The following is a 25,196-nucleotide window of genomic DNA, read 5'->3' on the forward strand; positions in this document are numbered from 1 at the left end:
TTATCTTGAGGCCCCAGACCAGTGCCTCGATTTGTAAACACTCATGCTTTGTCCTCTCTCCTTGACTGCCTCTAACCCATGTGGCTGGTGCCAGCCCAGGGCTTTGAACAGACTAGGGCTTTGAACTAATACCTCTGCCTTGCTCCCTTCTTTTCTCCAGCTTTGACCCATTTTGCTCATTATCTATGGCCTACCATAATTTCTTCCCTTCTTCTGGTAGTGACCCATTTGGAAGTTATCTATGTCCCATGTAAATCCCCACAACATGACTAGCAATCTCATGGACCCACTACAAAATGTCCTTGCCTGTAAGTGGAAGTGAGTGTTTAGCTTTGGCTGGAGGCTCCTCTTTGTATAATATCCCAGGTCCAAAAGAGACTATAAGACACACAGTTAAAGGAGCTAGGAACTTCATTGCCACTGCATGGGGACCACTTCCTACTACTAGGAAAGTAGGAGAACGGCTTTGAGTTCAGGGTAGGATAGGTTTTTATTTTATTTTATTTTTTATTTGGGTCTGGTTGTGGGACCTGAACTCTGGGCCTGGGTGCTGTCCCTCAGCTCTTCAGCTCAAGGCTAGCATGCTACCACTTGAGCTGTAGCACCACTTCCGACTTTTTATTTCTGTTTATGTGGTGCTGAGGAATCGAACCCAGAGCCTCATGCATGCAAGGCAAGTGCTCTACCACTGAGCCGCCTTCCCAGCCCGAATAGGTTTTTATAGGGGTAGGTTACATAGAATTACATAGACGAGCCATGCAAGGCAGGTTTGGCACATTTTCATTTGTTATAATTATATGATCTTTAAATTCATTTGTTCTTTATGGTCAATATCATACATAATAATTTGCACTAGGCCACCCGTAGTGGAACCACTCAGTGGTGGTCTTCAATTGGTGGGTTTAATGCCCTGTTACTGAGGCAAGCAAGCAAGGTTAAAGACGCAAAACATAGCAAAAACATAGCCTTGAGTCACAGGAGCATAGGCAAAACATAATCTTGACTTGGTCAGCATGACCAATACTATCAATGCTATTGACACTATTACAGAAATTATTCTTATTATAGGTTTCTGTCTAATACAGCAACTCAGTGCAGCTGGTGATAAGCCTCAAGGTTGTCAGTAGCCTTCTGCAAAGCTGCCAGCTTGGTAAACTTGAGTGTGGGAGAGATGTTCTTTTGCTTTTTAGCAAGGATGGAAAAGAGGCTAAAGCTGACCAGTAGTCAACCTTTGCTTGGGGTTTTTCTCTACCAAGAGGTTTTGCCCTTTATCAGTAATTTTGTTCTGTTTTCTGATTTCACATTTTTGTTGTCATGGATATCCTTTTTCCAGGGAAAAGGGGGTTCAGGGTAGAGAGTAAATTTCCAACAGCAGGAGGGCCAGACAATAAGAGGAACGCCAGTGAATAGCAACTCAGATATTACACTTTGCAAGTTTTCTCCTGAATAAGCCTGTCCTGGATTGAGCTATCTCTTTGTCTGTTCTCAGTGCCTTTGAGTCTAACATTAATTTCTGAATCTCTGAAGAAACTGAATTTCTGTCTGCTCAATGCTACAGTAGAAGCTTTGCAGGCATTGGGCTGGACCTTGGGAGAGGGGGCATTTCCATTTTAGATGTTTGGAAGAAATTGGAACTATGTGCGAGCATGTGAGAGTTCTCTTGGGAAGCCATTTTGATGGAGAAACTACATTTTTTCTGTTCCTTTGCACAGCCCAAAGTGGGAGTGGACAGACGTTTTATTTGTAACCACATCTTGTTTTTAGTTTGTCCTATGTTGTGGGTATTTTAAAAAGTCGTGTTTGAATTTTTTTATGAATCTTGTTTAATACTCACAATGACCATATAAATAAAGGCTTTACCAGTAAGTAAACTGAGACTCAGAGATAGTATAAAACTTGGTTAAGGATAAAAACATTTGGGATAGAAACAATTAGAGATTAAATTCCAGCCCTATCTGATCCCATAAACCCTATCCTTCTTATAAGTTGATTATTCCAGGCATTTGTTACAATGATGGAAAGCTGACTAACATAAATTACAAAAACAAAATATATAAAAATTACTACAGAGGGTGTAGATTTGACAGAAAGGACATTGATTAGTCCAGATGTTGTATTTCTAGCCATTAACTCTGCATGATGCAGAATGCTACAAGGTTCTGCCAGGTCTCTCAGCAATTAGTATATATCAATAAAATCTTATCTACAATTATGCTCTCCAGTCTAAATGCTGGTTTCAAGTTTTTTCCTGTTCTTTCTATCCCTGAGCACATGAGTAATTCAGAGGCCTATAAAATAAACCTCACAGGGGATGTGATATTACAAATCACACTGAATATTTGATTGAGATGAAACTTCAAAATGATTCTTGAAAATAGTGTTCCTTTACATTGAAGCTTAAACGGATGGGTTGATGAGCTGCTTGTTTAGTGTGCTCAAAATTTCTGTTTTTGTGACACAAAATTAGTCTTTAAAGTAGCCAAAGGAGAGACCTCAATCTCTGAATCTAATGGAGCTTTCTTGTTTTTGTTTTTGTTTTGTACCAGGGTCTCAAGTCCTTGCTTGTTTTTTTTTCCCGCTTAACGCTGACTTCCCCTACTTTCAGCTTTTGCTGCTTAATTGGAGATAGGAGACTCTTGGATTTGTGTGCCTGGGCTGTCTTCGAACCTTGATCCTCAGATCGCAGCTCCTTGAGTAGCTGAGATTCTAGATGTGAGCCATTGGCAACCAGCTTCCTCTAGAGCTATTAAAGCTAAAATACTTCCACTTCATATTTTTCCCAGTTCTTAGACTATTATTTATTTATTATCTTTAATTAGCTGTACACAGGGGTTTCAATTCGAATCAGCCCTGTTGTTGTTGTTTCAAATTGGGAGATGTTCCACCCTGACTCATTGCAGTGAGAACTGACTTATCCCAGAGCAAATCAACAATCCCCAGGAGAGAAAAGCATGAAACAACTTCACCTGGGGACCTACAGAGATTTTCCTCCTCTCTATGCTCCAGGGTATTATGGAACTTAGCATATCAGAATGGTGAAGGGGGAAATGGGTACCAGTGATTTTAACAAGTTTTCTAAGTAACACAGGTAGCTCTCAATTGGGGATAACTGGACAAAGGGAATACTTAATGTTAATTTGAAAAGAAAAACATATTTCTTCTAATTTTTACTGTTATGCATAAATACTTTACATTCTTCCAAAGACAAACATACAAGGATGACAATTATACCATCTTATAATCAACAACAACAGCAATAATAATAACTTGCAGTCTAGCATTTAGCCAAGATTGGTTAAGTGCATGGCTTAGCCATACACTAGAATTCTATGCCTTGGTTAGAGAGAATAGAACCAGTTTTTATGAATTAATATGGAGTGTTCTCCAACATTTATAGCTATGTACAGTTGCAAGAGTATGTCTAATTTGATATTTTATGAAACAACCTCCCCCAAATTCCAAACTTAGGGTCTGTTTAAATATATAAATTCTAGAATGAAATTCTTAACATTGATTATTGTAAATATGAGAATAGAATAGAGTGGTTTTGGCATTTGAACTTTTTCTCACTAATATTTATTTGTAAATATTTTTTCCCAGTGAGAATACTGGTTGAAAAATCCTTAATCTAGGTACCAATAGCTCATGCCTGTAACCATAGCTACTCAAGAGGCTGATAAGAGGCTGATTATCTGGAGGATCATGATTCCAGGCTAGGCTCCATCTCCAAAATAACTGACAAAAATTAGGGCTGCACAGTTCAACAAAATAGACACCAGGAAATGGATAATTGAAAGGGGTAGGGGTGAGGTAAAGGGGAGAGGGGTAGATGAATGAAGAGGAGGAAATACTGTCAAGAATTCATATGGTATTTTCACAATTAAAAAAAAGATACCTAAAAAAAAGAAAAAAAAAACCAAATTCACAATACCACCCAACTGTATATACTTAAAAATAATGAAAATGATACATTTTGTTGCACATCTTATCATGGTTAAAAATGTACTTTTAACGAAATCCCAACAATAAATGCTGTTTAGAAATCCCCCCCAAAAGAATTCAAAAGTTTCTTTTATGTTGAAAGAGTGACATTGATTAAAATGCATTGTATTCATAAACTGCTTTGTTAAATGACAACTGCTTTGTACAACTAAAGATAATACAAATAAGTTAAAAAAAATCAGGCCTGGAGGCATTCTACTTAAGTGGGAGGGTTGGAGGCATGACTCAAGTGGTAGAGTGCCAGCCAAACTAGAGCGAAGCCCTGAGCTCAAGCTTAAGAACACAGACAAAAAGAAAGGAAGGAAGGAAGGAATAATGGAAGGAAGGAAGAAAGAAAAAAGGGAGGGAGGGAGGAAGTGAGGGAGGGAGGGAGGAAGGAAAGAATTGAGTACCAGATGACAGAGAAAAATTCTCAGGAATTAAGAGTCTTGATTTAAAAAAATGTGATTATCACTGGTTTTTAACTTATTTCTTTGTCTTGGAAGCTTTAGCTTTGTTTTATATAGGATTGTGTGTTAGTGACAAATCAACTCAACAAAGAAGTGGACACCCTAACAAAAATATAGTTGCCCACGTGGGAAAGTCCATGCGATTCTTTTCTCTAATTAACCACCAAAAATGCAAAAGTGGAGCTGTGGCTCAAATGATAGAGTGCTAGCCTTGAGCAAAAATGCTCAAGGACAGTATGCAGTCCCCAGACCGGTGTGTGCATATGTACACACACACACACACACACACACACACACACACACACACACACACACACACACACACACACACAGAGGACTCTCAAAACTCATGTGTTGATTTCATTCTAATAGGCCTTTGCTTTAGATCTTAAGAGACTAGAATAATGATATAATCCCCAGATAAAGAAAAAAGTACTTATGGAAAAAATATTGTCCTCAGTGCAGAAAAAGAGTTATATACAAAATGTCTGCTTTTAGGAAGTCTTGCTGACAAGGTTAGTCCTTGACTGGTATCTGGAGACTCAAATTTCTAGAAAATTCCCATCATTTCTGGACTTTCTTCCCTCCTTCCCCTCTCTTCTCTTCTCTTTTCTCTCTGTGCCTGTCCCTCCTTTTCTTTTCCAGCTGGGGATGGAATCCAGGGTCATGCACATGCTGCACTGTAGAACCACAACAGATCTACAATTAATAGTGGCTCAATTCAATGTGCCTAAACTGTGATTAAAGACTATATGTTTTCTATTCAACTGCTTTCCTTCTAGGATCCTGGAATTTGGGTGTGTTTTGGGTGCCAGTGGGAGCAGTACCAATTAAAAACGTGGATGTTGAGTCTCTAATGTGCTTCCCTGGTAGAGGGATTTTTTTTTTTTTGTCAGTCGTGGGGCTTGAACTCTGGGCCTGGGCACTATCCCTCAGCTCTTCAGCTCACAGTGAGCGCTCTACCCCTTGAGCTACAGCTCCACTTCCAGTTTTCTGGCGATAAGTTTTCTGAGATAAGAGTCTCATGGAGTTTCCTGACTGGGCTGGCTTCGAACCACGATCCTCACATCTCAGCCTTCTGAGCCACTGGCACCGACTGGTAGAGGACATTCTACAGCTTATTGCTGTGGAAATTAAATGTGTCCTGTGAGACTGCCTTGTGTGAAGACTCTTGTGAGCTCAGCCTCGTTTCCTCTAGACTTGTATCTTTCCCTCTTGTTGGTTGTTCCGTCCTTTTATTGTAATAAGTGTATCCATGAGAACAACTATATTGTTATGTATGTTATGTATGAATTGTCCCAGTGAATCAAGGCACCTGGGGTTGGTCTTCAGGACTCTGAAATCCTAAATTTGGATGTTTTATGGCCTACCTTGAAAGTCATTCTTACTTAATATTCTTAGTGGTTGCCAGCCAAGTGTGAGGCCTTGAGTTAGAAAACAAATCTCTGGTTCAGGTGTCTATAATCCTAGCTTCTTTGGAGGCTGACACCTGAGGATTGCGATTTGAAGCCAGCCCAGGCAGAAACATCTATGAAAATCTTATCTACAATTAACCAGCAAAAACCAGAAGTGGAGGTATAGCTCAAAAGGTAAAGCACCAGTCAGTGGAAAAAGCTAAGCACCCTGGGTTCAACCCCCAGCACTGGCACACACACACACACACACACACACACACACACACACACACACACACACACACACACACACACACACACACACACACACACAAATCTCTAGTAGAACAAGTGACTGGCATGCACTAGATCTTTGATTCAATCTCCTGCACCAACATTAAAATTACAAATAATTTAAAAGGTACCATTTTATGCATACTCCAATAAAAGAAAACCATAGTTCAAAATTGAAATTTGTTTCCAAATAAGCTGTAAGTAAGGTCTGGGAAGGTAGCTCAGTAGTAGAGCGCTTGCCTTGCATACCTGAGGCCCTGGGTTTGATTCCTCAGCACCACATAAGCAAAAAGAAAAAAGCCGGAAGTGGTGCTGTGGCTCAAGTGGTAGAGTGCTAGCCTTGAGCTGAAGAGCTGAGGGACAGTGCCCAGGCCCAGAGTTCAGGCCCCATGACCTAACCCCCCCCCCAAAAAAAGCTGTAAGTAAAAGTATAGCTCAAGTGATAGAGTGCCTGCCTTCAGAAAAAAGCAAAACAAAACAAAAAAAACTCTGGAGACAGTGCCAGAGTTCAAGCCCTAATATCATCACAAAATAATGCATGCCTGAGATTTCCATTTTTCTCTTTCTACCTGGCCAGTGTTCAATCAGTCTTTAAAACTTAGTTCAAATTCCCATCTTTTTTTGGTATGTTTTTCTTATTGTAAAAATACTGTACAGAGTGGTTACAGTTACATGAGCAAGGTAATGAGTACATTTCCTATTGAGCATTGTTGCCTCCTTCTTTGTTTTTCCCCTAATTTCCCTTCCCTCCCACCTCCACAACTAGTCCCCCCTCATCCCGCAGAAGTTATAAAAAAGTTCATTTTCAACATAGTGTTTTATTTGTACGTCTCATTGTTACAATGGGTCAACCTGTATCCTTATTTAAGCATTTTGTTTTTTCTGTTCCCCTCCCCGAATTTGAGAACTGTATATACAAGATGCCGACATCAAATACAGTGAAAACAGGGGTTATACCATGGAGGAGGGACATACAAAGAAACAAAAAAAATCACATGCTACATTATAAATACGTTAGAAACAATAGCAGGAAATAAAAGATATTTGTGTCCCTATCTTGGGGTTCCTTTTGCTTAACATCATCTTACATGGTCATATGGACATAGCTTTTGATCTTTTCTGCTTGTCCTACACATGTACTAGTTATTGCAAAAAAGGGAAACCATAGGACCTATGTTTCTTTGGGCCTGGCTTACTTCACTTAATATAATTTTTTCTAAGTCTTGCCTAACAAATAATGGGGTAATGTCATTCTTTCTGATGGAAGCATAGAATTCCATTGTTTATATATATATATACATACATATGTATATATACATACATACATATATATATATATATATATATATATCACATTTTCTTGATCCATTCATCTACTGAGGGGCATCTCGGTTGTTTCCATATCTTAGCTATGGTAAATAATGCTGAGATAAACATAGTTGTGCTGGTAGCCCTAGTATGTCCTTATTTGTGATCATTTGGGTAAATGCCTAATACTGGGATTGCTGGGTCATAGGGGAGCCCAATGTGGAGTCTTTTGAAGAACCTCCATACTGCTTTCAAAAGTGGTTAAATAAGTTTACACTCCCAACAATGAAATAGGGTTCCTTTCTGTCCACATCCCCTCCAGCATCTGTCGTTATTAGAGTTCTTGATTATAGACATTCTAACTTGGAGGAGGTGGAATCTCAATGTTGTTTTGATTTGCATTTATTTTTTCTTTTTTTCCTTTTTTCTTTGTTTTATTGTGAAAATACCGTACAGAGGGATTACAATTACATGGGCAAGATAATGAGTACATTTCTTATCAAGCATTGTTGCCTCCTCCTTTGTTTCCCCTTCCCATCCCTTCCCATCTCCCCCCTCCCCCCTTTCTTTCTTTCCTCCCCCCCCCAAAGTTGTAAAGTTCGTTTTTCGACATAACGACTTGTACATCTCATTGTTGCAATGGGTCCGCCTGTATTCCTATTTAAACGATTTGTTTTTTCCCTTCCCCTCCACAAATTATACCAACATCAAATACAGTGAAAGCAGGGGTTATACCGTGGGGGAGGGACATACAAAGCAACAAAGAAATCATCTTATAAATATGTTAGAAACAATTGGATGAAAGCAAAAACATTTGAATATTTATCTTGGGGTTCATTTCACCTAACATCAACTTATCTGACCTTTTCTGCTTGTCTCAGACATATATTAGTTATTGCAAATAAGGGAAACCATGAGACCTGTGTTTCTTTGGGCCTGGCTTATTTCACTTAATATAATTTTTTCCAAGTCTTTTCATTTCCTAACAAATGGGGCAATGTCATTCTTTCTGATGGAGGCATAAAATTCCATTCTCTATATATACCACATTTTCTTGATCCATTCATCTACTGAGGGGCATCTGGGTTGGTTCCATATCTTAGCTACGGTAAATAATGCTGCAATAAACATACTCGTGTTGGTAGCTTTAGTATGGTCTTGTTTGTGATCATTTGGGTAAATGCCCCAAAGTGGGATTGCTGGGCCATAGGGGAGCTCTATGTGGAGTCTTTTGAGGAACCTCCATATTACTTTCTAAAGTGGTTGAACAAGTTTATACTCCCACCAAGGCAGTATGGCTCCCTTGTGTCCACATCCCCTCCAGCATCAGTTGTTATTAGAGTTCTTGATTATAGCCACTCTAACTGGGGTGAGGTGGTATCTCAATGTTGGTTTGATTTGCATTTCTTTTATGGCTAGAGAAGTTGAGCATTTCTTCATGTGTGTATTGGCCATTCTTATATCCTCTTCAGAGAAATTTCTCTTTAAGTCTTTAGCTCACTTATTAATCGGACAGTTGTTTCTTTGAGGATTTGTTGTTGGGGGATTTAATTTTCTGAGTTCCAGGTATATTTTAGATATGAAACCCTTGTCTGTTATATGGATAGTGAAGATCTTCTCCCAATCCACTGGCTTTCTATTGATCTTGCTAGCTATGTCCTTTGCCATGCAGAAGCTCTGAGGCTTCATGCTATCCCATTTGTCCAACCTTTCTTTGATCTGTTGTGTTTCTGGGTCTCTTTCAAGAAAATTTTGGCCTGTGCAAAGGAGACATAAGGTTTCTCCTACTCCTTCCTGTAATGTTTTTAGGGTGTCTGCATTGACTCCGAGGTCTTTGATCCATTTGGAGTTGCTTCTGGTGCAGGGTGATATATAAGGATCTGCTTTAGTTTTCTACAGGTGATTAACCAATTTTTCCAGCACTGTTTACTGAAGAGGCTGTCTTTCTTCCATTATATTTTTTTAGCTCTCTTATTGAAGATTAGGTGGCTATATGTTTGTGGGTTCATTTTCAGTTCTATTGCATTGGTCCTCAGGTCTGTTCTTGTGCCAGTTCCAAGCTGTGTTGATTACTATGGCTTTGTAGTAGAGTTTGAAATTTGGTATTGATATTCCTCCAGGACTGTTCTTTCTGCTAAGGATTGTTTTTGCTGTGTGGGGTCTTTTATTGTTCCATATGAATTTTTGGATTGTTTCTTCTATTTCATTGAAGAATGAGGTTGGATTATTGATAGGTATTGGGTTGAATTTGTAGATAGCTATCTACAAATGTCCCATCTTACTGCAGTCCTTTAAACTCCCCCAGTAAAGGTGGTATCCTCAAACATTGTACCTTGTGCTTAGATCTTCCATGGAATGATCACATTACATTAAGATCAGTTCACTCTCCAGAAAGTTGAGGCTAACCTACTAATTCTCAGATGGTATCTCAGTATAAACGTCACAAAATAACTATTCAGACATGTTTACTGTAGGGAAGGAAAAGACTTTTTTTCACCCTCTTAGATTCTTCAGCTGTGTCTGAAAATTAAACCTGAAAATACATTTATAGAGAAAACATAAATTACCTCCCTTATTCTTGGTGATATGATACTGGGGTTTGAACTCAGGGCCTTGTTTTTGCTCTACCACTTGAGCCACACACTCTTCCTTTCCCTTTTGCTTTAGTTTATTTCTTTCTCAGGTAAGGTCTTATGCTTTTTTTTTTTAAATCGGTTGTGGGGCTTGAACTCAAGGCTTGTGTACTATCCCTGAGCCTTTTTGCACTCAAGGCTAGCTCTCTACCACTTGAGCAGCAGCACCCCTTCCATTTTTTGAGTGGTTCATTGGAGATAAGTATCCCACAGGGACTTTTCTGGCCAGGACAGCTTCTACCCATGATCCTCAGATCTCAGCCTACCTAGTAGCTAGGATTACAGGTGTTAGTCACTGGTGCCTGGCTTAGGTCTTAGGCTTTTTGTTCAAGGAATTGGCCTTGGACCTTAATCCTTTTACCTCTGCCTTACTTGTTGCCAGGATTCTGGCCATGGAATACCAGGCTCAGCCCACAAATTTCTTTTTCTTATTCTTCCTTTCTTTCTTTCTTTTTTTTGGTCAGTTGTGAGGCTTGAACCCTGTCCTGCGCGCTATCCCTGAGCTCTTCAGCTTAAGGATAGTGCTCTACCACTTGATCCAAAGCACCATTTCTGTTTTTTTTTTTAATTGTGAAAATACTGTACAGAGGGGTTACAATTACGTGGGCACCATTTCTGGTTTTCTGATGGTTCATGGGAGATAAGAGTCTTACAGACATTCCTGCCACGGCTGGCTTTGAACCATTATCCTCAGATCTCAGCTTCCTGAGTAGCTAGGATTACAGGTATGAGCCACCCCTCACCACAAATTTCTTTAATATGAGTTTTAAGTAACGTAGGAGTTTTCTTAAGGAAATGGTTAAATCTGAGTGTTTTTGTATTAGGTTTGATGAAGGATAGAAAGTCTTGAAAGAGCCAGAATGGGGAAGAACAATGACAGAAGCAATTTGAGTTCCATAACTGTCACAGTCCAAAGTGACCTCTTAACTGTTCACTTATCCTTGGTATGACATAAATATCCTAATCACTGTGCATTGCATAGCGCCATCTATGGTGAAAAATATTTAAGGAATTAATGGATACTTATCCATCTGATTTTATGTCCCTAAAAATAGGGGCAATGGCTCTCTGATTCTGTAGCGTGGTCACTTTGTAATCTTTCAATTTGGTTTATCTCCTATATTCCATTGATTGGACTCAACCTTTTCATATAGGCACATCTGAATGCTGTGGAAAGCTTATTTCAGGACATTTTTGCATCACTTTGAAAGAGCTTATTAAATTCTAGAAAGATCCAATTAAAAAGCCTTTTTATTGAGCCAAGAATGAAAGTAATGAAAACTAATTTTACAAAGTTAAAAAAAACAGTGAGGCTCTTAATAATAATTGTTTTTAAACTCTCCATTGCTTAACTCAATACACTTTATTTCTGAGTGAAAACTCTTGGGAGTGCTCTAACCAATCCCAAAGTTATACAATAATTGAAGTTGTTAACTACTCTACCAAATGCACATTATTTGCCTAGGAATTTGTATCGCTTTTAAGTGAACACTAATAATGCTGACTATCAGTGAAGAAACATTTGTGAATTGGCCAGAAAATCCTGCAGATTTGCCTCACTTTTGTTCTCATCAAATTATTATGAAACATATTTTATTAGATATAATATGTCTAATCCATTTCTCTGTCTCTTTGGTACCAATTCTGGACCTTGAACTCAGTGCTTGGCCACTGTCCCTTAGCTTTTTTTTCCGCAAGGTTAGCACTGTACCACTTGAGCTACAACTCCACTTTGGGCCTTTTGGTGCTTAATTGGAGAAAAGATTCTAACAGATTTTCTTGCCTGGGCTGGCTTTGAACATTGATCCTCAGATATCAGTTTCCTGAGTAGCTAGGATGAGCCACTGGTACCTGGCTTCCACTTCTCCTCTTATGAGACTTAATTCTGGCTGTCTGGATTGTTATAATCAGTCTCTACATCATAAATTAAAACTGGCTAGTTCTGTGAGGCAGGACTCTGGGGAAACTTATAGATTTTGTTTTTGTACTTTTGATGGATCTTTGATTTTTTTTTTTTTTACAAAAATGAATATTTCTCACTTTTTTTTGCTGGTCATGGGGCCTGAACTCTGGGCCTGGGTGCTGTCCCTCAGCTCTTCAGCTCAAGGCTAGCACTCTACCACTTGAGCCATAGCGCCACTTCCGGCTTTTTCTGCTTATGTAATGTTGAGGAATCGAACCCAGGGCCTCATGCATGCAAGGCAAGCGCTCTACCACTGAGCCACCTTCCCAGCCCCCATTTCTCACTTTTATATGACCTAGTTTCACTAATACGTTGTTATTCAGTTTAAAATTTTTACTCTCAGTCTGCTGCTGGTAGCTCATTCTTATAACCTTAGGTACTCAAGAGTCTGAGAGCTACAGGATCCTGGTTTAAAGCCAGTCTAGACAGAAAGGGCAGAAAAGTCCTAGAGACTCCACTACCGAAATAACCAACAAAAAGCTGGGTTGGAGGCATGGTTCAAGTGGTAGAATATCTGCTGAACAAGGCCGTGAGTTCAAACACTTCACCAGCATGTGTATATGTGTGTGTGTGTGTGTGTGTGTGTGTATGTGTATGTGTATACGTATATGTCTCTCTGTGTTTCAGATTGAATTCAAACAAATGTCTATTGAGACTGGATTGTAGCTCAGTGGTGGAGTACTTGCCTAGCATGTGCAAGGCTCAGGGCTCAAGCTGAGCCAGCACCATAAAAATCAAACAAATAACAAACAAAATACCTATTGAGACCTTTGTAGTTGCTCACACCTGTAATTTGAACACTCCAGAGGCTGAGGCAAGAGAACCTCAAGTTCTAGGCCAGCTTCATCACATAGATAGACCCCCATCACACATGGACAGATTTTTTAAAAATGTTTTTGAGTTCTTTTTTTCTAAGATGTATCACTGAATAGGATGCTTTGTTCCTGGGAGCATGCCCAGGGAATTATACAAAATAGAAGAGGTGGTCTCTTGAAGGAGAGAGCATGCTATAATGATAAGGACTGGTGGAGAGATAGGCAAGGAAGGCAGAGTCAAAGCTCTTGTACAGACAAGAGATTAGTTTGTGCTGCTTGCTGCAAACTGCACTGGGATTGTTGGTGAATGGGATTACTGGTGCTGTCAGTAATGCAGAGCCAGAGAGTTTAGTGGGGTTTAAGGCATTGCAGAAGAGTTATGAAAGAGCCTAGGAGTGCATTTTTAAGAATAAGCTTCTCTGTGTGTGTGCTGCACACTTGTGCACACATGTGGGATGCAGTTATGGGATAAGATGGAGCTTTTCCCTTTAAATATATGTTTTTTAAAGATAGGATCTTGCTAAGTAGTTCAGGTTGGCCTTGATCTTATTGTAGCCCAGGCTGGACTTGTACTTATGATGTTCCTGCTTCCATCTCTCTCCATCTCTGCATGCTGGGATTGCAAGTACTTATCACATTTAGCTATTAAATAATCCTTAATAAAGCTCTCTCTCTTTTTCTCTTGCACTCCCTTACTTGTCGTCTGTCTGTCTGTCTGTCTGTCTTGGCTAAGGCAGGCCTTTCAGAGAAAATTACCAGGAATTAGTCCATATCCCTGAGTCATTCTGACTCATTTTTTTTTCCTTCAGTGACCTAAATTAAACTTTGTTTACTCTGGTACTAAATTCCTCCCCAGGCAACTAAGTCTGCCAATTTTTGAATATATGATACATAACCTCAAACAAAGCATACTCAGGAATACTTATATATTCCTATATAAATATGTATAAATTTGCCCAGCCAAAGCTCCTTGCTTTCTTTGTTCAGAGTGAACATTGCTTTGAGAATTATGTCTTAGTCTCTCATCACTTGCAACTAATAAACCTCTTTCTAGTTTAATTTCTTGGTTGAACTTAGTGGTTTTCTCTCTCTCTCTGTCTCTGTGTGTGTATGTGTGTGTGTGTTTGCTTGCTTGCAGGGCCAGGACTTAAACCCAGGGGATCAAACCAAGGGTGCCCAGCATGCTAGGCAAACTCTACCACTTAGCTGCCCATCCAACCATGCTTATGACTTTGCACTCACTAAGAGGCAGCTCTATTGTGTTTGGTCACATGATCAGGTAAGATCTGCAATTAAGGTACATTACCCAGTTTGCACTCAGACAGACACAAGGCTGGCTTGACTTGAGGCAGACACTAGTTAGGTTTTGTAAATTTGGGTTTGATTATTTTCCTGCAAAGGCTTACCTGAAACACATACCATGTTGCTGGTTTTATTATAATGATGTTACAAAGGGTATTGAGGCACAAGATGAAGAGTAGGGGGAAAAGGTGAAGAGCTCTCAAGTCCTCCCTGGGTATTCTCCTAGGAACCTGTGTGCGTTCTGTTCTGTGCAAGCTCCCAGAATCCTGTCCTTTGGGGGCTTTAAGAGCCTCCTTTACATAGGCAGGATAGAGTACATTATCGTCCATTAGTGATTCATTCAAACCTTAGCCTTTCTTCCCCAAAGGAGGTTTCAGGGCAAGACTGAAAGTTCTAGTCCTCTTATCCTTGGTCCTTCTGATGACTAACCCTCATCCTACAGCTGCGTAGGGGCTGCAGTGCACCAGTCAACAATAGTATCCAGAAGATGCTATCTTTTTAGAGGTTCTTGGAAGAGCCAAGACAAAATGCCTATTTTACATTTGTACATCTTTTAATTCCTCTCCAAACCTTTAGAAAACAGAGAAAAGCCATTTTTTGCCTAGAACCTGGCAATGTAACAATCTCATACATGTTCTTATTTAATGCTCATTTTAATTTGGTGAGTGACTGTGGCTCATGCCTATAATCTTAGCTACTCAGGAGGCTGAGATCTGAGAATCATGAGTGAAGACCAGCCCAGACAGAGTGTCCAAAAGACTCTTAGCTCCAGTAAATCAGCAGAAAGCTCCAAGTGGAGGTGTAGCTCAAGTGATAGAGCACTAGCCTTGAGTGAAAAAAGCTAAACAAGAGTGTAAGGCCCTAAGTCCAAGTCCCAGTACTAGCACAGGTGCGCGCGCTCACACACACACACACACACACACACACACACACACACAAATTAGTGTTTACTCTTTAGCATTATACATAATTGCCATTAATATTTTGGTACATATTTCCACTAATAATTATTTGTACACATTCTATGTAATATTTTACATAACCACTATTCACATTTTGATATATATTTTATCTAATACTATATATAAAGCTTTTCATATTATTTAATAATGTGCTGTTGATATATCTTATGGTAATGATATAGGACTCCCATTTTTTTAAATGGTTGTATTAAATAAATGTTGATGAAACAGTGGTGCACTGGTGGCTCACACCTGTAATCCTAGCTACTCAGGAGGCTGAGATCTGAGGATCACAGTTCAAAGCCAGCCCAAGCAGGAAAAGCCGTGAGACTCATCTTTAATAAACCACTAGAAAACTGAAAGTAGTGATGTAGCTCAAGCGGCAAAGCCCTCGCCTTGAGCTGAAAAGTGCAGGGACAGTGCCCAAGCCCAGAGTTCAAGCCCCACAAGTGACAAAAAAATTGATGAAACACAAAAGAATATTCATAAAGTCTTTGTAAGGTATAAAGAATATTCATATAAGAAGCACTCCTATTCATACCAACTGCTTAAGAATAGAATATTAACATCATCTTTGAATTTCAGTTCTCTTTTCCCCAATTGTAACTTTTTTTATGCCAGTCTTGGGGCTTGAATTCAGGGTCTGAGCTTTTTTTTTTTTTTTTTTTTTTTGTTCAAGGCTAGTACTTTACCATTTGAGCCATAGCTCCACTTCTGGATTTTTGGTGGTTAATTGTAAATAAGAATATCATGGGAAGTGGCGCTGTAGCTCAAGTGGTAGAGCGCTCGCCTTGAGCTGAAGAGCGACAGCGCCCAGGCCCAGAGTTCAAGCCCCACGGCCAAAAAAAAAAAAAAGAATATCATGGATTTTCTTGTCCAGGCTGGCTTCAAACTGTGATCCTCAGATTTCAGAATTATAGCCATGAGCCCCTGGTACCTGGCCTAAAATGTAACTTTGTCATTTATTTCCACTTACATTTTCCTATTTTTATTTATAGTTTGCATATATGTTTGTACTTCTAAACAACACATTATTTGCTTTTTAGGGTTTTTTTGTTTTTTGTTTTTGTGGGAGGGGGGTCCGGTCATGGGGCCTGAACTCTGGGCCTGGGCACTGTCCCTCAACTCTTCAGCTCAAGGCTAGCGCTCTACCACTTGAGCCACAGCGCCACTTTCGGCTTTTGTCTTTTTGCTTATGTTTTGCTGAGGAATCGAACCGAGGGCCTCATGCATGCAAGACAAGCGCTCTACCACTGAGCCATCTTCCCAGCCCCCGTTTTTCAGGTTTTTAAAAGTTATATAAATACGTTATCTGTTTCAAATTGCTTTTTATCTTCTCTGCTTTATGTCCTTTTTGAGGTTGTCGCAGGGACAGTCACAGACTTAATGCTAAGAAAAATTGATACCATCATTTTTAGTTTTCCAACCCATGAATAGAATATATATCTCTCCATTTATTTAGGTCTTATTTAATGCCTTTCAAAATATTTTACCATTTCTCCGTAAATATCATGGCCTTCTTTCATTACTTTTATTCCTAGATATAAATTATTTTTTATGTTATTCCAAACAATCTTTAAAAAATTTAGTTTTCTAGCTATTTGTTGTTTCAAGATAGAAATGAATTTTTTTATTATATGGAACTATTTAAAGCCTAGACAAAGGAAAGCAATACATTCTTTTCTTTTTGTTTTGTTTTCTGGATACATACAGCTGTACTGAAATTTATAAATTTGGTTAAACAAAATGAATACAGACATCAACATTGGGATGAAGGCATTAATAGTGCACATAACATTTTATTTCATTTTAAAGCAAATACAGCAGCATATTAAGATTTACAAAGGCTGCATAGCAGGTATATGAGTGATTGTTATTATTCTTTGTATTTTTTTGAAATAGGTCATAATTTTAAAGGTAAAATACATAGTATTAACTATGTACTTAAGATAAATCATTTTTATGATGAATGGCATCAGAATCCATTAATTCTCCATTAGATGTTGTGATGTGGAAACTGTGTACTGAATCCTTAATTATGTATAATTGTTTCTGTGCTTTATGATTTATAAACCACATTGGCAAGCACTAAAGATTTTGCATAAGAATCTAGATTTCTGCATTAAAAAATAGAATTCTAACAAAAACTTGAATTCAAGCCAAAGTACTGCCTAAATCAATAAATATGTAAATCTACCCATCTCATCAAAATATCTCAAAAGATGTTTCTAAAGATATAGAAATGACCAACAAGCATATGAAAAATGCTCAGTAACACTAATCATCAGGAAAATGTAATGAGATATCACTGCCATATGTTATAAGTGCTATTATCAAAAAGTACTTGTCAAAATGATAACGAGTGTTTAGTATGTAGAAGAAAGGTCCTTGTAATTGTTAGGCAGGTGCTCTAACCTTGAGCCACAAAGAAGGTAATATTTTTTGCTTGGGCCTACCTGGAACACATCTTTTCTTTACTATTTATGCTTCTTTCTGAACTAGGATCACTAGTTTTTTTCTTTTTTTTTTTTTTTAACCAATTGAGATAAAGTCTCTCAAATACCCTTTACCCCAGCTGGCCTTGAACTACAATCCTCTTGATCTCAGCATTCCTTGTTACATATATGTTGCTGGATTTGTTCTGTTAGTAATCTTTTTGAGGATTTCTGTTTCTTGGTTGATAAAAGATTCTGCTCTGTGCCTTTCATTTCTGATGATACTTTTACCTGATTTTGGTGTCAGGGAAATATGAACAGAAATAAATAACTTCTATTCTTTTTTTTTTTTTGAGGACTTTGAAGAAGTGCTGCTTATTCTTCTTTGAGTGCTTAGGATGAAGTTGTACAATCCACCTAAGCCTCAAATCATGGAGTGTTGGCTTTCAGAAACTGAGAAGAATGGGACTGTGGTATCCATGAGAACATCAGTATGAGAGAAATGACAGGCGAGATTTTCCTGGAGGAGAAAAGGAAGCTTACATAGAAATTCTATCAAGGCAATCCCTCCTGCTGCCTAGGACTCTTGCATCTTGTGGAAAGGCTCCAGATCACAGGATGACCTCATTTCTCAAGAGAGAGTCTCCAAAAGGGCAAATATTTCCAGGCTCTTAGGCCAGTTAAAACTTGCTCAGAAGTGTTAGCTCTGTCAGCTTGCCCTGGGCTTTCTTCATCCATGAGTGTGTAATGCAGACTCTTTGAACATCAATAGCAGAGCTGTCCAGTTCTGGTCTTGACATGCCCTGAAGTGTTTTCTGTTATTTCAGGAAGTGTCCCACAATTCTCCAAAGTAGTTTACTTTAAATTAATTTTGGAAAAGAGCTATACACCATTTCATATTTGTTTTGTGGTAGATGTGACAGAGGAGGCATAATGGGAATTTGTGTGTCAATGGAAAGAAAAAGAAGCAAGAAGTTACAGATTCTAACAAGAGAAAAAACCATGGATCTGGGATATTTAGAAGTGTCCTTTTATCTGATAGAGCACTAATCTATTATGCACAAAACCTTGGATTTGATATCTAGCACGGGAAGAATAAATATGACAAAGTTACTCTATCCTAATCACTGGTTTATTCCAATGTTTGGGCACATTAGAATAGATCCTAATAAGCATTGGTCAAGTGAAAAACAATTAATGCAATGAATTTAAGATTATGGGTACATGGGAGAGTTGACAGTATATGGTGTATATTTGAAGAAGTACAAAATGGAGATTGTTAATAAGCCCAAAGGAAGTGGCAGGTATGAATATGCAGGGTATCAGACAACTCTTTGTGACTCTCTTATATCCATGTTCTTCTAAGCAGTCTTAATTTAAGATGTTTTCTCTCCTTACTCTTTTAAGGTAATCATTGTTTAGAGCTGCTTTCTTTTTGTGTGTTCGAAAATAACCTCACTATGGAAGCAGCATAGAATGTTGCTGTGTTTAAACAGTAGTTATTGCATGTGAGCTATGACATATTCGAGAGAATAATGCACATGAATCAGAAGGCACAGATCACAGCCCTATTGAGTTGCCACATAAGTGGGATCATCATAAATATTTATAAAACACATTAAAGAATAAAATACACTGAAGGAAAGTCAGCCAACATAAGAAAGAAGAGGAACGATACTCCATGAACATAAGAGATTCGTATTGCTGGCCAAAGGCTAACAAGTTGGCCTTCTTTACTCATGGATTCAACTTACTGTATTGAAATTAGTTGAAAAAAAAAGATTGGAGGCATGGTTAGAACACCACCAATATGCCAGAAAGCCAAGTTTGAGACCCTGAGTTCAAATCCCAGTACCTGTACACACAAATAAAAAGAAGAAAAATATTTAAAAAGTAGACTTTTCCCCCCTTATCATTATCTAAATATCACAGTATAATGACTATTTAAATTTTTTATTTTTAGCTGGCATTATAATTGTAATAGGTATTGCAGACAGTGTGATCATGCAATCCAGACATAATGATCAGATCAGGGACAATGGTAGATCTATCATCTCACACCTTTATCACTTATTTACTTTTTTTTGGGGGGGGGGTCCGGTCATGGGGCCTGAACTCTGGGCCTGGGCTCTGTCCCTCAGCTCTTCAGCTCAAGGCTAGCGCTCTGCCACTTAAGCCACAGCACCACTCCCGGCTTTTTTCTTTTTGCTTATGTGGTGCCGAGGAATCAAACCCAGGGCCTCATGCATGCAAGGCAAGCATTCTACCACTGAGCCAACTTCTCAGCCCCTTTATCACTTATTTGTATTGGTTACATTTCAAATATTCTACCAACCTTTTTTTTTTGTGTGAGTCTTGGACTTGACATCGGCCTGGGTGCTTTGCCTTAGCTTTTTTGCTCAATGCTGGTGCTCTACCACTTGAGTCATCCCTCCATTCCAGGCTTTTTTGGGTGTTTATTGAAGATAAGAGTCTCACAAATGTCTTACTGTACTGGCTTTAAACTGTGATTCTTAGATCTCAGCCTCCTGAATAGGATTACAGGTATGAGCCACTGGTGCCTAGCTTCTATCAGCTTTTTTGAAATATGTAATTAATTATTATCAACCATAGTTAGTCTACTGTGCTATTGAATATGAGAAAAGTATGACAGTTGTTTGTGTAGCAGTTATATTGCATTAAGTATTTTACACAATCTAGAGGTGATTTAAATTACACAGAAGGTTGTTTGCAAATAATATGCCATTTAGAAAATAACTTTCATTCTGAGTAGTATAGGATTTGGAATTCACAAGCCATATTGGAAATGATATATACAAAGAGTAAAATGTCGAATTTTATGTAAAGAATTATATAAGTGGAATTAAAGGCTGAGAAGATGCTTGCTAGTCTAAGATTAGTGTCTAAAATACATGAACTAATGATTACATAAAATCATGAACAAACTGTATGAATGGACCAATATGAATGGAACTATAGGAATAGATGAATTACAGAAGATATAAAGCTTGAGAAAGGATGAACAACTGCATTCAGAATAGGGAGAAACAAATTTAAATAACAATGGTATGCCATCTCACATTTAGACATCTATTGAAAATGCACAATTTGATAATACCCATTGTTGAAAGGATGGTGGGGAGAGACTTTCTTAATTAGTACTCACATAGGCTGTGGGTGTAGGGTCAGTAGTAAAGCACCAGCCCAGGGTTTGATGAAGGGTGGAGCCTAAGGTAAATGGAGGTTAGGCAAGAAGGTGAAGGAACATTCTTTCCCAGAAATGGCAAAATCTTCCAAGTCTTTCATTGATCCAAGTCCTGGAAGACAAGAAGGGGATAACTGGGAAAAAGATACAGGTGTTTCAAAGGATAGCATCATTTGCAAAATCCCAGAAGGAAGAAACCACCAAACCTGGTTTGGAAATTGCTAAAGGTTCCTGAGAGCTGAAGTGGGAAAAGATGAAGAGGAGAGCACATCATTAGTATATGCTCCCTTGGCAAGGGCTCTAGGCCTAGCTAAGGATTTTGAATGTCTAATGGCAGTGGGAAGGCTGGATTCTTGAAGTAAAAGAGTAGCAGTTGCATTGTAAATTTCAAAAACTATGGCTCTGGAAGCAAGATAGGTGTGTGTGTGTGTGTGTGTGTGTGTGTGTGTGTGTGTGTGTGTGTGTGTGTGTGTGTGTGTGTGTGTGTGTGTGTGTGTGTGTGTGTGTGTGTGTGTGTGAAAGCAAAGAACCTGGCAACAAATAATGGGGCCTGAACAGAAATAGAGAAAAACTGAGTCCTAACTATAGGTGTGGAAAGCATTGAGGAAATTCCTTGCCTGGGCCATCTTGAATGCATGCATGATGAAGTGACAGGGGTCGTGTTTGGTGTCATCTGATCCGGTCCTACAATTTGAACGCTTAGTTCAAATACGAAAATGTACAGAGGAGGGATTGAAGGCGAGGTTACTGCTGGTATTGACTGTTGAGTGGAGTTTATATGGTTTTCGATTTATTTCAAGAGGTTTAATTACAAAATAAAAATTGTCCTTGAAGGACATTAAGCTGTGTTTTAGTTCAGTGGGCTCACGAATGTCATTGTTATTTTTCTGTGCGTTTGGACTAAATTAAATAACCAAATGGCAAAAAAAAAAAATGCGGTGGCGAGAATAGGCAGAACTGAGGTACACGAGAGGCTTTGAGCTTTGTAAAAAATGGTTTAAGCGAAAGGCAGATGAGGGAGGCGGGGTGGAACAGTGCTACTAAGGCTCTTTGTGCGCTCAGAGAACCAGGGGACTAATTCCCTCGCGGCCCCGCCCACAAACCCGCCCTGAGCCCCTCCCACAAGCCTCGCCCTCAAGCCTCGCCCACGAGCCCTTCCAAAAGCCCCGTCCACAAGCCCCGCCCACGAGCCCTCTGTCTACCCCAACCCCTCCTCCCTCCATGACGTTGCCTCGCGTCTCCAGGTAACTGAGCGTTCAAACAACGCGGCCACTGTGGCGGCTGCCTGCTCATTCCTTTCCTGTTGGACCCTTGGACGTTGATAGCCATGACCCTGCCTTTGCTGCCCGGCTACAGCTTCAATCGCAATGTGAGTGGCCAGGGGATTAGAGATTAGAGGTCCTGGCCACAGCCTGGGGTTCAGGCAGGATCAGGGATGGTCGGCTCCCTTTATCTTTTACCAAAGCTTTCTGCCACTGCTTCTTCCGGGACTTAGCCTTTGCCCCCTATGTCTTCAAGTGTTTTTCCTATATTAAGTACCTAAGTAGAGTAGAGGTCTTACAGGTGGCAGAGCCCTCAATAGGTAATAATAATGGTAAAATAATAATAATAATAATAATAATAATAATAATAACAATAACGATTGGTGTTTGATGTGTGCCAGGCTCTGTGCTTCAGTTGCATTGGATGCTCCCAACAATCCTTTCTGATAGACACTAATAGATACCGTATCTAATCGATACTATTTTTAATTCCCATTTTACAGTTGTGAATACTGAGGCACAGAGCTTAGTTTTCAGTGGTTCAGCTGATTTTCTTTCAGGCAATTTGTCTCCACAGTCCAAGCCTCAGAAGCCTGTGTGAAAGAGACATTTTATTATTAAATGGAAAAAATCTGGTGCAACAAGAGTGGGAGAGGTAGCACATAGGTAAGGATTTTATCAGCCTATTCCATGTTATCCCACACTGTGGAGAAAGGCATCCAAACTTGGAGGGCAAGATGAAAGTGAACAACAACAAAACTCCTGAGCATGATAAAACTTTGGGTATGAAGTAGTATCTTATTTAAACAACAGCAGGCAAGTTATTCAGGTTATATTTTTTTATTTGAATAAAGCTATCACACAGATGGGAAAAGATTGGATGTTCAGTGCTCTCCTGTTGAGTCATCCTGTGGTAAGTTTTCTAAACTTACAAATTATGTAGGCAAATTATTTAACTTTATGAATTCTAAACAATATCTGTAAGTTTCTGGCTGGAAAGTACCAGTTTTATTTGTAACTTCAGGCTATGAGATTCTGACTCACACCTTATGGTTGTCAGTCCAACTGCCAACAATAAGTTTGTACATTTATTTTGTGGCTGATGGTTGCAGGCTGGCTTCCCAAGGATAAAAAGCATTGCTCTTAGGTAAGTGTAAGTCAGCTACACAAATAGGAAAGTCTCCCAAGAAACAGGTCATGAGAGAAGATTCCACAAAAAGCATGTTTCATAGGAATAAATTTTAAGCCGGGTATTAGTAGCTCATACCTATAATCCTAGCTACTCAGGCTGATATCTGAGGATACTCAAATTTAGCCCAGGCAGGGAGGAAAGCTTGTGAGACTCTTATTTCCAACTCATCACCAAAAAGCCAAAAGTGCAAGCCATGGCTTAAGTAGTAGAGTGCCAGCCTTGAGTGAAAAAGCTAAAGGATAGCACTTCGGCCCTGAGTTCAAGCCCTAATACTGGCACAACAACAAAAAAGTAATTTTAATAAAAAATGAAAGTAGAGCCTATAGCTTTTGACCTAGCAATAATTCTGATTGCTGATGCCCATTGCCTGACAACGTAGGGTGGGAAGTGGCCAGGTTTTGCAGGTAAAAATATGTATCATGAATATTGCATGGAGTATAGTTATACTAAAGGATTCTTTGTTGTTTAACTGAAAATCAATTGAACAGAGGATCTTGTATTTTAGGAGGCAGCTCTTACCTATGATGCTTTTTATTTCCTTTTTCTCTATTGTCCAAATGTAATCACTATCCTGGCTTTTCTCACTACAATTAGATCTGGCTTGTTTTTGAACCTTTTATCCATGGAAATTCGTGATGTTTTTTTTGTAACTGACTTTTTAGTTGAACATTATGTTCATAAGATTTGTCCATGAGGTTGCCTGTAGTGGTAGCTAGTATAGTTTCATTGCTGTGGAGTGTTCCAATATATGATCACACACACACACGTTTTTGTGGTTACTAGTGTTGAACTCAGAGCCTGTGTTTGCTCTGCAAACACTCTACCACTTGAGCCATGTCCCTCAGCCCTGATTTGTTTGTCTCAGAGAGAGAGAGAGAAAGTTCACATAATGAAATTAAACCTTAATCATTTTTAAGAATATGCAATTTAATGAGGCTTAGTATTGTATTATTGCCTCTAAGTAGTCTGAAGACATTTTTCATCACTGCAAATCTCAATCTTTTTACCCTGGCAGAATCTGGGAAATGGTTTTCAGGTCTCAGGGAACACCTGCGTTAAAAATAGTATTTACTACCTATGCTCCATGAGTTGTAGTTATAACTACCATGATTGTCTAGTAATTGTCTTGTTTGTTTTGAGACAGAGTCATGCTGTCTTGCCTAGGCTAGCCTCAAACTCTTAATCGGGCTGCCTCAGCCTCTCTAGTATACATTTATATGTTTCCACCACCACAGCCAGCTAGTAAATATATATATATATATATATATATATATATATATATATATATATATATATATATGTTCTGGGTTTTGAACTCAGGATCTCATACTTATTAAGCAGGCACTCTACAGCTTCAGCCTACCTCTAGTCATAATTATGTGGTGGGTTTTTTTTTGAGTAAAGAATGACAATTTTCTGGACTGGACTAGTGTTACAGCTCAGTGGAAGAGCATTTGCCTAGTATGCACTTGCTCCTAAGTTCCATCCATAATTGAAGAGGGGTGAGTCTATGAATCTTTGAATTTGATTCAATATTCACCTGCTCTTTCCCTTTCCCACAAGGTTTTCTATGACCTCTAAAGCAAGTGCATTATCTCAGAGGGAACTTCAGGTTATTTTTTCTTATTATAAAATTTCCTACTTCATTTTTTTCTCCTTTTCCTTAGGCATTAAGCCTAAAACTACTCTCATAGTTTATATCACAGAGTTGGTAATGAGGAATGATAATAGGGTATATGGTACGAATAAGAGCAGTTTTCTTCTCTATTTAAAATAATGGATTTTAGAGCCAGATTTTTTTTTTTGGCCAGAACTGGGAGCTTGAATTCAGGGCCTGAGCTCTGTCCCTGAGCTTATTTGTGTGCTCAAGGCTAGTGTTCTACCTCTTGAGCCATAGCTTTTGTGGTCAGCTGGAGATAAGAGTCTCATAAACTTTCCTGCCCAGGCTGGCAGGAAATCCCAACATCTGCCTGGGAATGG

The 25,196-nt window shown here is 39.0% G+C and overlaps 1 protein-coding gene across 3 annotated transcripts in view; it reads left to right on the plus strand.

Moving 5' to 3' along the window:
- Efhc2 (EF-hand domain containing 2) overlaps positions 1-25,196 on the plus strand; it is a 198,535-nt gene that overhangs the window by 9,966 nt on the left and 163,373 nt on the right. Inside the window, exons 1-2 of one of the 3 annotated variants that reach the window (XM_070039202.1) lie at positions 22,057-22,131; positions 22,879-22,937. The exons of 1 other annotated variant lie outside the window; for it this stretch is intronic. In XM_070039202.1, the coding sequence (XP_069895303.1) occupies positions 22,890-22,937 (48 nt within the window). In that variant the 5' untranslated portion in view covers positions 22,057-22,131; positions 22,879-22,889. Of the gene's footprint in view, positions 1-22,030; positions 22,132-22,878; positions 22,938-25,196 lie in introns of those variants that run through there. One more of the 3 variants, XM_070039204.1, reaches the window with a different exon arrangement.

This window comes from Dipodomys merriami, unplaced genomic scaffold (assembly GCF_024711535.1).
Source record: "Dipodomys merriami isolate MVZ:Mamm:240054 unplaced genomic scaffold, mDipMer1.0.p SCAF_3, whole genome shotgun sequence".
NCBI lineage: Eukaryota > Metazoa > Chordata > Mammalia > Rodentia > Heteromyidae > Dipodomys > Dipodomys merriami.